This window comes from Eumetopias jubatus, unplaced genomic scaffold, assembly GCF_037043125.1.
Source record: "Eumetopias jubatus isolate StellerSeaLion01/CBP00866 unplaced genomic scaffold, mEumJub1_p1.0 scaffold_5, whole genome shotgun sequence".
NCBI classification, from domain to species: Eukaryota; Metazoa; Chordata; class Mammalia; order Carnivora; family Otariidae; genus Eumetopias; species Eumetopias jubatus.
In genome coordinates, this window is record NW_028274811.1 from 56,280,444 (window position 1) to 56,292,547 (window position 12,104).

Here is a 12,104-nt window from a genome sequence, read left to right on the forward strand (position 1 = left end):
ATGATTAACTTTCTTGTTTCCCCCTTGGAGTGGGAACATAACTTCTCTGGTTTATTCAGATGCAAAAAATAAACATGAGTAAATGGGACCTAGCAGAAAAACAGCAGAGATGGAGCCCTTCTAAAAATGGAGTCTCTTCGGTTTTCCTGTTTCAGATGCTTTACCTGTGCTGGCAATTGCTGTACTTCCAGAAGGCTCCTGCCCTGCTCCTGTTCCTTTCAGGGCCAGAGGATCCTAGGCCCTGCCTTATAGAATAGTAGGGGCACGAGGCAAGTCAATCACAGCTAGTTTGTTCCTTCCTTCCTCTGTCAGTCTATGTTGACTAAGGGCCTGCTGTATGCCTGGCTGGTTGGTGGGGAGTCAGATAGGACCAGGCCCTGCCACCCCATGAATCCTAAATAGGGAGCACAGCATAGGACACTATATCCTTTACTCAAAGTATCCAGAGTCTGTCCACAGTAGTAGAAACGCTGAGACTACTCTGCCTTTTAAAAAATTCTCTGTGCCAGGGGAGCAAGTATTTTCAAGCAGACATTTTCAAGTAAATGGCCAGCTTTGCACTTACCTCCCTTTCCTGCAAGAGTCACTAAAGATCAGGTGATTCACCCTTCTGGTCTCCCTCATCTGCACAGGATGATGATGATGACAATAAAAGCAAGTGAGGCTTTTATCATCTATCTTGGGTGACATGCTAAGCAATTTATGTGGACTCTTTCAGTCCTCACAGAGTTAGGAGGGAGGTGCCATTTCTCTTTCTCTTCTTTCTCTTCATTTTATAAATGAGGAGAGGAAGCAAGTAAAGCATAGTAATTTGCCAGTAAATGGAATAACCAGAACTCAGTCCCAGGTGCTCTCTCCCAAGTATCCATGCTGTGAACAACGGAGGGGGACGGAGGCCTCCAGCCTGGAAGTCATGTGGTCCACCAGCCTACATCAGCCCCAGCTCACACCACGGGAGCTTCCAATGATCTCAAGCAAGAGGTGCTGTGCAATCCACACATAGGTTGATTCTATTATTTTGAATATATCCTAAGTAGTTATCTCTTCATTCACCTGCTCCCCTGTCTCCAACTCCCAGGTCAACCTTTTTGTCATAAAGCAAACTGTTTCTAATGAAGGGACCTTGAAAACGCCTTTAACATCAAGTTTGTAAACATTGTTTTGGATTGTTCTGTATTCAGACCATACCAGGTCTTTCCCCACCCTCTGCATTCACTGCCTTCAATGACTCCCTTCCCTTAAAACAGTGCCTCAGGTCTTTCGAAAGCCAACTGTCCAAGGCTGGATGGTGGCCCCAGAAGGCCTCTCCTACACTCCATAGCATGCTCAGCATTCCTGGATTAGTTTCCCAGGGCCGCTGTAACAAATGACCACAAACTGGGTGACTTAAAACAGCAGAAATGTATTCTTTCACAATTCTGGAACTAGAAGCCTGAGATTAAGGTGTTGGCAGGGCTGTGCTCCCTCTGAAAGCTCGAGGGAAGAATCCTTCTCTGCTGCTTCCTAGCTTCAGGTGGTTGCTGGCACTCCTTGGCATTCCTTGGCCTGCAGAAGCATCACTCCAGCCTCTGCGTCCTTCACTGTATTAGCCTTCTTTTTTTGGGTCTTTTCTGTGTCCAGATTTCTCTCTTCTTTAAGGATACCAGACATTGGATTTAGGGCCATCTTAATCTAGTAATGACCTCATCTTAACTCCATTACATCTGCAAAGACTCTATTTCCAAATAAGGTCATGTTCACAGCTTCTGGGTGGACATGAATTTTGGGATGCTGTTCAACCCAGTACCATCCCTAAAAGTCATTGTTAATGAAAATGTTTGCTTGAGCTAAGGATGCAAACAGATATAAATCACAGGCCCTACCCTCAAGTAAGACACTGTACTTACAGACATACTCTCTATACCCAGAACATAGTTAACCAGCAAGACAGGAGATGCTAACAGCCAACTGACTGGGGCCAAATGACAATCCATGGGCCAAATGACAGCCATGCCCAGGAATTGAGCCAAGGGAACACAGTCACTGAGAACACCACTAAAGGACTTTACTCCAAGAAGAGGGTAATCTAAGCACGTCCTTGAAGGAAAGCAAAGATAAATCAGGAGGGCTTATCAAAAGCACAGCCCTTAAGGGGGTATGTGTGCCGGGCAGAATCTTACTTCTGAAATTTCATTGCAGACATGAGAGACTGAATGGTTGTGAACACCTACCATATGGAGTATAAGAACATGGTGAATTACTTTGGCTATAATAATAGTATGTTGTAATGCCATAGCAATGAGCATGCTTTAAAGTGCTCTTTCCTTTCATTAATTTCATTTGGTCTTTATGACAATCCTGAGTGTCATCAGAGAAAAGGACATCATATCTTACAACTAAGGGTTCTGGGGCTCAACGGGGGCAAGTAATTTGCCCAAGTCAAAGAGCAAATCAGTTGTAGAATTGGTATGAAACACAATGGCCTCAATAGTCCTTGTTCAGGAATTTCCTTACCGAATGATGTTTCCCCCTGGGTGAGCCTTCCAGTACTGGTGTGTTGTTCTTGGCCCAAGGAAAGCATTTGAAGAACACGGTAATCCTGCAAGAAATGAAAAGCCTTCTTCAAAGCCATGTGAATTCCAAATTGGAATTGTGATAAACCTTCCCCAGACATCTGAATTGGTTTCACTAAAACTTCTGAGGATTTTTCTCTGTATTAAAGAATCTCTTTTGGCCTCCAGAGACATAATAGGATACAATGGCCTTCTGAAAAACTCAGCTGATTATCTTATGAAAATAGGGGTTGAATGCAACTTGAAGGCACACAGAGACATCAGTGAGAAGTTGATTACAAAAGACCATAAATTATATCACAAAATGATAAGCTGGCAAAAACTGATAATCACAACTCAGTGTCTGATCTCATCAGTGTGGAGTCATGCACAGAGGACCAGATCTTGGCATGTTTTAAAGACTTTCTAATAAGAATCTGTTAACTGTGGCTAGCAGCTGGAAGCAAGCAGAAAGTCTAGCCTTGAGCTATCTGATGATTGAATGTGTTTTCCTGGATTTTCTTTTACTTAGTAAGCAGGTAACTTACTGCAACCTCTGCTGGTTGTCTTTAAACATATATTTAAGGATGAAATGCTTTTGAGTCTAGTGTGATTCACAGAGTTCTTGCTTGTGCAAAGTGCTACACTGGTTGCTATAGGAGAATACAAAAATATAAAAGTTCCTGACCTTGAAGAAATCCCATCTAATTCAGAAGATTAAAAATGGTGTAAGTGGGGCTGCAATGGAATTCTTTAGCGATTTCTTATCACTCAGTTGTCTGTTCAGATGCAACTTCTCAAAACCAGGCCTTCACTTGCCACCTTTTTTAAAATAATGGCCTGCTATACTTTCATATCACCTTCTAGCCCTTTATCTTGCTCCAGGGCCTTTATGACATTGATCATTATCTGAAATGAAGTTGTTTGCTTGTTTACTCTGCTCCTAGACATAGTATCCACAAGGACATGGAATTGTCTTGTTTTTTGCTGTATTCCTAGCAACTAAAACAATGTTGGGCATATATTAGGTGCTCATTAAATATTTTTCAAACAAATAAAGTACATATTAATTAACTGAAAATGGACCAAGATAACTTGAATTAATGTAGTGTTTCTCATATTTGCCTGATAAGACTTCTATGGACATTTTGATTCAGGAAGTCTGGAGTGGGGCCCAGGAATCTGTATTCTTAAGAAACATCCCAACTGATTGTTTTAAAGAGGTAGTTGGGGAAACACGGGATTAATGCAATGATTGATGGTGGTTGGGAGAAAAAAGTGAAGTGACAAGACCAGTTTCCAGAGATCAGTGGCTGCTCACTGGAATCATCTGGGAGAGATGAAAAAAATCCTGGCAGCATAGACAATATTCCAGATCAAGGAAATTAGAATCTCTGGGGGTGGGGCCTGGATTTGGGCCAGGTCTTAACATTTACCGGGTGATTCTAATGTATAGCCAAGGCTGAAAAGCCCCTGGGATCTGCAGAAATATTTTATAAGTACTCCAAGTATACTACTAGGTTATGCTCTTGTTGCTTCCAGCTTCTTATGTCCCACAGCTGGAATCCTTGATCTCCTAGTCTAGAAGAAACATGTGCAGAAACTTACACAATAACCCCATTTGGGGAGAACTATAGTAACTTTTTGCTGTTGTTAAAAAAAAATGTTATTTAAAGCAACAACTGAATATAACCTCTTGTACTTCATGGCCAGAGCTGAAAACACCTACAATATATTGAAGGTGAGAAAGCCAAGGCCCCCTGGGCAGAGCCTAGGTAGTTAATAGAGAGCAAAAACACTATGCTTATAACAAAACGGGAGAATGCATAGGAGAATCCCGAGTTTCTCTTGAATGCCTAGAGAAAGATGACAGGTGGCCCAGGAAAGAGGGAGAAGGAGAAGATATGGAAAGAGTCTAGAGCAGTGGTTCTCAGTCCGACTGCATATTAAAGTCACGTGGGGAGCTTAAGAACTTACTGATCCCCAGACTTGTTCTCAAAGATTCTATTGTAATAAGTATAGCGGTGTAGTGTGTGTGTGTGTGTGTGTGAGATACAGCAAGGTTGTTCTCAGCGGTTTAGAGAGGGGAGCCTGGGCAAGTTACCCCTCATAACAACAACAGCTATCATTTATTGAGCGATCACTCTGTGCCAGCCACAGTGGCCAATGCCTGCTTTACACAGCTTACCTCATTTAATCCTCACAGGCATCTGAGGAGGGAGGTACATTGCTAGCTCCCTTTACAGACATGGAAGCCTGGCGGGGGTGGATCCCAAGGTTCTGTAACTAGAGAGTGGTAGAGTCAGGATGTTGGCCCACCACCTGCCCTCATGTCCACTGTCTTGGACTGCTTCAACCAAGACAGGGTCTGACGAGAACATCACCAGGAAGAAACTCCCTGTGGCCGAGGTCATGTCCAGTCATTCAGTTTTGCACTGTCCTGTGCTATACCTCCTTCCCTTTTACCAGGCTTCAGAGAAGAGCTGGGGTGGGTGGGCCTTTGGCGAAAGGACCGGCTGGGGTGAGATTAGTGTGAGGCAGAGGGACATGGGAGGTCGTGAGGGCTGTAGTGGCTGAAAGCAACGTCCAAGGACCAAGCTGACCAGTAGGCTGATGGAGTTTCATGGAAATGCAGCAGAGTGGGGAACATAAGTCCCTTCTTGGGAAAATGTAGAGAAACGGGAGCAGAGGGACATAAAATGGGGTGGTAGTGGACTCTGCCCTTACGTTGACTGCAGGGTTCAAGTCATTCCATTGGTTCTAAAGGAAAGGGACGTCCACAATTCGAGAGAGTTAGGGGCTCTCTGGGCTCGTAGGACTACACATAAAATAATTTGTGGCACAGAGCTGGGTTCTTCCAAATTTGACTGTCTACTCTTTTATTTATCCTGTACATACATACATCTATATATATATTTTGACTAAGAATCAAAATTTTCTTAAACTTCTCCATATCCACCACCAGCATTTTTCTTTCCTGGGCCATTTGTACACAAAGAAAGATAATTTTTGTTTTGCTCTGTCTAATCATTTCATGACAGTTAATGTGTAGGCAAAATGAACAGAGAACAAAAATGCTAGGGTGCAGATGTTGGGTGATTGGTGAGGCTCACCCACCAGCTGGGTAACTTGCCTCACCACTTCCTTACCTCCAGCTTTGAAGGACATGACCCAACTTGGTTTCTCAGCCAAACTGTCAGACATTAAGGTGTCTTGTGAAATCTAAAACCAGAACTGTTAACTGCTTTTACTTTTAGAAATACCACTATTTACGTTACAGCTTCAAATGTTTGCATCTGCTGTTCCTACTTTAAAGTCCCTGGCAAAGTATCCTAAATGAAAGAATATGAAGTTACAAATATGCCCAAGGAATTTAAGGTTGACTATGCAGTCTGCACTCGGGGCTTGAATTAAGATTGAGGCAAGCTGATCTGACATGGCCTCAAATTCTGTTCCTCTTATTTAGGTGGTAAAAGAATTAGGGACACGAGACCCTTATGATTGAGTTCAAGCAGAAGCTTACTATATTTCTTGGCTTTAACCTGTTTAAGAATGGTATGTCTCTGAGGGAGGGTGGGGGATGGGTTAGCCTGGTGATGGGTATTAAAGAGGGCAGTTCTGCGTGGAGCACTGGGTGTTATGCACAAACAATGAATCATGGAACACTACATCAAGAACTAATGATGTAATGTATGGTGATTAACATAACATAATTAAAAAAAATGAAAATAAAAAATTCCACTCCTGCCCCCCCCAAAAGAATGGTATGTCTCTGGTTTCCTTCTGTAAAATAGGCTTCAACATAAATGAGCTGAGGAGAAATAGGAGAGGCAGTCCAAAGAAACACACATGGAGGGTATGTGCTGTTACCCCTCAAAGTACTGAGAATCCAAAGGGACTTAAAGTCCAGGACTTTCGGGCACATGCATTCATTTAAAAACAACAAGATAGTTCCCCATGAAAATTCAGTTTGGGCAATATCTCAGATGAATTAGCTTGACTCGTTCTTTATACCTGGAACTCCCTAGGTTGAAAAAGAGAGAGCCTAAAAGCAGATACCAATGTGTTCGTATCACAACTCATCCAGTAAGACTTCTGCCTTCCATTTTCCACCTCTGTCTTTCCACCCTACCTGTCGTTCACCAAAGTGAGCAAACACTGACTCCCTCAGAGTGTGTAGGTGGAAGGAGTCAATAGTCACCATCACTCAGAACGACGTCAACACTCTTTCAATCATTTAACATATATATCCAGGCAGAAACTTTTGGTTGAGAGAGAGGAAATATATGATGCCTGATAGCATGAGTTCTGAAGCCAGATGATCAGGTTTGAATCCCGGCTTTACCAGTTGGTGGCTGTGTGACTTTGGGCCAAGTTACTTCATGTTATACCTCTGTTTCCTCATTCATAAAATGCAAATAGTATCTCCTACCTCATAGGGTGTGGTGAGGATTAAATGAGTTAATACATTGAAAGTGCTTGTAACAGTGACTGGTTAGTGCTCAATAAATATTGCTCTTAGCCCAACCCCTCCCCTCACATGTTTCTTATTTGTTTCTTTTTTTACCGGCAGAGTGTGGAATCTGTACAGCTAGCTGAGTACTCTCCTGCGCATGGGCATATACTTACTCCTCTCAGCCAGTCAACTCCACTTCCCTGGCCAGTGACTGATATACAAATAGGCAGATGGTACAATTCTAGCCAATGAGACACAATGTCCTGGGGTGGTGGTGGTGTTCAGAAAAGATGTGCATTGGAAGCAAGTATTTCTTTTCTTCTTTTAATGACACTGTTTCTACATGTCCATCTGCCTGTAACAGTAGAGCCATCTTGGCACAGTGGAGGGAACTAGAAGAAAGATGAAAGCAACAGTGACAATGTTGAGTTGAAGAATTAACCAACCCTGAAGTTTCTACATCTGGACTCCTTATAGGAAATAAGTTTTCCTTATTGCTCAAGCCATTTTGAGTAGGGTTTTCTGTTATTGTGCCTGAAACATCCTAACTGGTAGATATTTCTTAAGCATCTAGTATGTTTGAGATATTTTATAGGAAATAAAGTATAAAACTCTAAACCTGATCTTGCTAAGTTTTCCAGCTACTTGGGGGAGAAAAGCTATGAAAACTAATACTAAGCTATAAATATTAAGTGCTTGGATCGGGGTGGTCTGAGACCGCACTACATGAGGTCCTATATGAGGAGAGGGCTCAAAGAATAAAGAACACATTGATGGACAGGAGATGGAACATTCTAGGTAGTATAAGCAAATGTATGGGAGAGTTAGGGATTATATTAACTTGCTCGGAGTGCCATAAAGGAATACCCCAAACTGGGTGGCTTAAACAACAGAAAGGTGTTTCTCATAGTCCTGGAGCATAGAGATCCAAGATCAAGGAGTTGGCAGCATGGGTTTTATTCTGAGCTCTCCGTCCTTGGTGTGCAGATGGCTGCCTTCTCACTGTGTCCTCACATGGTCTTTTATTTGTGCACGTGCATCCCTGGTATTCCTTTATGTGTCCAAATTTCTTCATATAAGGACAATAGATTATATTGGGATTAACCTTACTGGCCTTATTTTAACTTAACCACCTCTTTATTTATTTATTTATTTTAAAGACGTTATTTGACAGAGAGAGAGATAGTGAGAGAGGGAACACAAGCAGGGGGAGTGGGAGAGGGAGAAGCAGGCTTCCTGCTGACCAGGGAGCCTGATGTGGGACTCGATCCCAGGACCCTGGGATCATGACCTGAGCCGAAGGTAGACGCTTAATGACTGAGCCACACAGGTGCCCCTTAACCACCTCTTTAAAGGACCTAATTCCAAATATAGTCACATTCTAAGGTCTCAGGGGTTAGGACTTCAACATATGAATTTTGAGGGAATACAATTCGGACTATAACAGGGATGAAGAAAGAATGACTTGCTCTTAAGAGTCAAAGGTTAGAGATTATTGGCAGATGAAGCTGGAATGTTATGTTAGGACCAGAGAATCGTGGGCCTTTAATGTTGGGCCTACATTTTACTCTTGCAGCAGCAGGGAAGGAAAAGAGATCTTTAAGAATAATTTGGCATAGCATGCCATAGGTTTTATAAAATAAAAGTAAAGAACTGGGTTGAAATGGAGCAGGATTCCTGTTGCATATGGTCTAGACATGCACCGATAAATGACTGAACTCAGGGAGGTAGTGGAAGGGAACCAAATGAAAGAGAAATTGAGGAGAAAAGGACAAGATGTATCCTTGGACATTCTCAGCAATTGGGCCTGTGGAAGTCTGTGCCATAATAATTCAACTTTATGAACAGAAGTATTTTTATCCTAATAAGATTGTGAGGCCTGGGACATTGTGGTTCCAGCTTTCTAACACTTAGGACTACCTGTATGAAAGGGAATAGGCTTCCTTGTTGGGTATGGAGTATCCCAGAGGTGTTCAAGAAGTTAATGGTATAGAAAGGATACAAATATCAGGCAGGAGACTGGATTATTAGCTATTATTGGAGGTCCCTTATATGGCTTAGGGCCAGAAGCTTGGGGGTTTCAACCCAGAAAAGACAAAACATCTAGCAAACATCCAAAATGTTGTCTTTTCTCAGGGATGATATGGTGTAACATAGTTTTCTGGACTCCAACCCTGGTTGGAGTAGACCCTTTTATTGTTTAGTTTGGGCAACACTCAGCATGCCTCAAGGGCACTGGGTGTTATGTTATTTACCAGTTGGTATATACATTTTTTTAATGGGCTTAGGAAATTAAGTTTAAGAATTTGATCATTAACATGAAAAGTCAGATCTTTAAGTTCTTATACCATAAACCTAGAATATATGACTTTCATAAATTATGATAACTAAGCAAAGTACCTTTTTAAGTTATTCTTTAAAAAATATTTTTTAAGTTTCAAAAGAAATATGTGTTTTTCTTAAGTTGAAAGTACACTCCAAAAGTATCCTTCCACCCTTCCCAGTCCCAACTCCCTTAGGGCCAGACACGGCAAATGGTTTTCTTGGTGGCATTCCAGACCTTTTACTCAACATACCTCTACCCCCACCCCACACACATGTTCACATATACAAGTACACATTTCATGACTCATCAAGTATATATAACATACATGATATAAATATATGCATATTTATATGGGTATATATATTATACATACACTCAAAAGCACATTTTTTATTTAACACAATCAGGACTTGTATTTTTTTAAAAAAGATTTTATCTCATGCTTTAGCAAGCATGAGCAGGGGCAAGAGGGAGAAGTGTGGGGCTTGATCCCAGAGTCCTGGAATCATGACCTGAGCTCAAGGCAGATGCTTAACCAACTGAGCCACCCAGGTGCCCCAAACAGGACTTGTATTAACCACCGTTTAACAATGTGCATTTTTTTTCATTTATATATACAACTTCCCATGTTAGTACATATATTCGCAAATGAGTCATGTTTTAAATATCTCCTTAAATAAAAGCCAAATAGACCACCTCATGTACATTATTCAAGAATTAGAAAAAGAGTGTAGTCTAAGAAAATGATGGCATAATAAACTTGTCAGTTCTCAAAAATTACATGTAGGGGCATTCTAACCTAAATATTTTCAATGGACTCTCACAAGAAGAAAAAATGATCTAAGACGTCTTTACACTTTTATTAATATGAAACCTTTCCAGGTGCTTTCTTTTCAGATAATTAAAACTTTTAATTAAATAGTAAGAACACACACATATTATCAACTTCAAAAGTTGCCAAAGAGCACATGTAGTTAAAAAATCTCCCTTTTCAGCTCTCTAGCCCCATGATTTTTCTACCCACAGGAAACTGTTAACCAGTTTCCTATATATTCCAAAGATATTTAAGATTCTGTACATTTAAAATAAGAAAACATAAAAAAAATTTTATCTCCCGAAGTCTAGCACTTGTGAGAGTAATTTTTACCACAGCTCGACTTCTACCCAAATAAGATAGGATGGACTCAAGCCACAAAGTCAAAAAGCTTCTCTGGGAGCTTGGGATGGTGACAAGTAAAGAGTAAGATGGCAATCAAAGGAGGAAGACAGACCCTTGAGAAAACTTACCAAGTTTCTTTTATAAAAACCTCTTTCTTAAAAAAAAGAAAATCTTCATGATGATAATGTAGCAAAAGTCAAAGGTTAAGTATCCTATTTAAAATAAGCCCCCAAATCAACATGTGATTCATTTTTGTTGTCCTATGACTTATCACAGTTACAGTTTTATCTATGCTAACTTTTATGAAATTTAAAATAAGCCTCTTTGACAATTTTATATTTTGGTTACAAGATAAATTCTAAAGTATATGGGTGAAGGTACTGGGACATTAAATTCTTGTTTTAAGTAGATTCACTTTATCTGGGTCTCCTATGGACCAATTATCACTCTTTTTATCCTTACTTCCCTTAAGGAACAACTGTAATGTATACAAAGGTTGAGGTACGGATTGAAAGATTAGTTTTACATTTATGTTAGTAAAATCAAAGCCAGAGAATCAATATGTTTTAATTCAAAAATGCCTTTATTTCAATGGCAAAAAGGTATTAATCTTACTACAATAATTTGAGTTACATTTTTTCTTATACCATAAACACACATTTTAAGTAGCAACTCATGAAGTGTGTGTTATAATAGGCCCTCCAGCCCATATGAGATAAAATATGAATGTGGGTTAATAACATGAACAAATGTCTAATAAATTATTACAAAAATAAGGTTTTAGAATGTTAGCTCTTCACATTCCACATAGAACTTCCAATGCTGATCCATTATATGGCATGGGAGAAATTCTTGATCGCTGATTAATAGTACTTCATTTATTTGTAGATAATGTGGGATGCTTTGCATTGACTCTCTGGAAGTTCCTGTTTGAAGATGTGCCAACAAATTAAAAACCATCTTTACAAAATAATATTTAAATTTGCTTATTACAAATCTTAGACCCTAGTCAACTCTATGAGCACAAAATAAGATTTTGGACCAGTCATAATTCACTCCATTTTCTTTTTCTTTTTTTTAAAGATTTTATTGACTTATTTATCAGAGAGAGAACACACAAGCAGGGGGAGCGGCAGGCAGAGGGAGAAGCAGGCTCCCCGAGCCCTTTGCGGGGCTCGATCCCAGGACCCTGGGATCATGAACTGAGCAGAAGACACTTAACTGACTGAGCCACCCAGGCGTCCCGTCTCACTCTATTTCTATACCCAAGATAAAGCTGTGAATCAGCATTGGCTTATCCTGGGAGAAAGAAGCCTGTTTGCAGTCTAAAACACCACAGGAAGAAAAGGATGACTGAAGCTTCTGAAGGTAGTTGTACAAACTCCTCTGTGCCTCAATTTCCAGTAAGCTGAGAATAAAACAGTTATGAAGATTAGATGGGAAGTTGGTGTGAAATGATTGGCTACTGGTTAACATATAGCAAACATTCAATAAATATAAGCTGCTACTATTATCATTATTTCTTACTGAAAATAGGATTAGGTTGGAAGATGGATACTCAATTTTCTAGGCCACACAAACTTGTATGATCTCAAGCAAGTTACATGGCTTCTCGCACCCAGTACAACTAGG

General features: G+C 40.5%; 2 protein-coding genes across 2 annotated transcripts in view; both read right to left on the minus strand.

The window, feature by feature from the left end:
• The window catches only part of LOC148164359 (uncharacterized), a 44,936-nt gene extending 39,201 nt beyond the window's left edge, over positions 1-5,735 (minus strand). The window contains exon 1 of the mRNA XM_088023180.1: positions 5,681-5,735. Coding sequence (XP_087879306.1) covers positions 5,681-5,735 — 55 coding nt within the window. The remainder of the gene's footprint in view (positions 1-5,680) is intronic.
• A 5,517-nt stretch (positions 5,736-11,252) lies between these two features.
• The window catches only part of ANKRD31 (ankyrin repeat domain 31), a 146,722-nt gene continuing 145,870 nt past the window's right edge, over positions 11,253-12,104 (minus strand). Inside the window, exon 25 of the mRNA XM_088023646.1 lies at positions 11,253-11,398. Coding sequence (XP_087879772.1) covers positions 11,253-11,398 — 146 coding nt within the window. The remainder of the gene's footprint in view (positions 11,399-12,104) is intronic.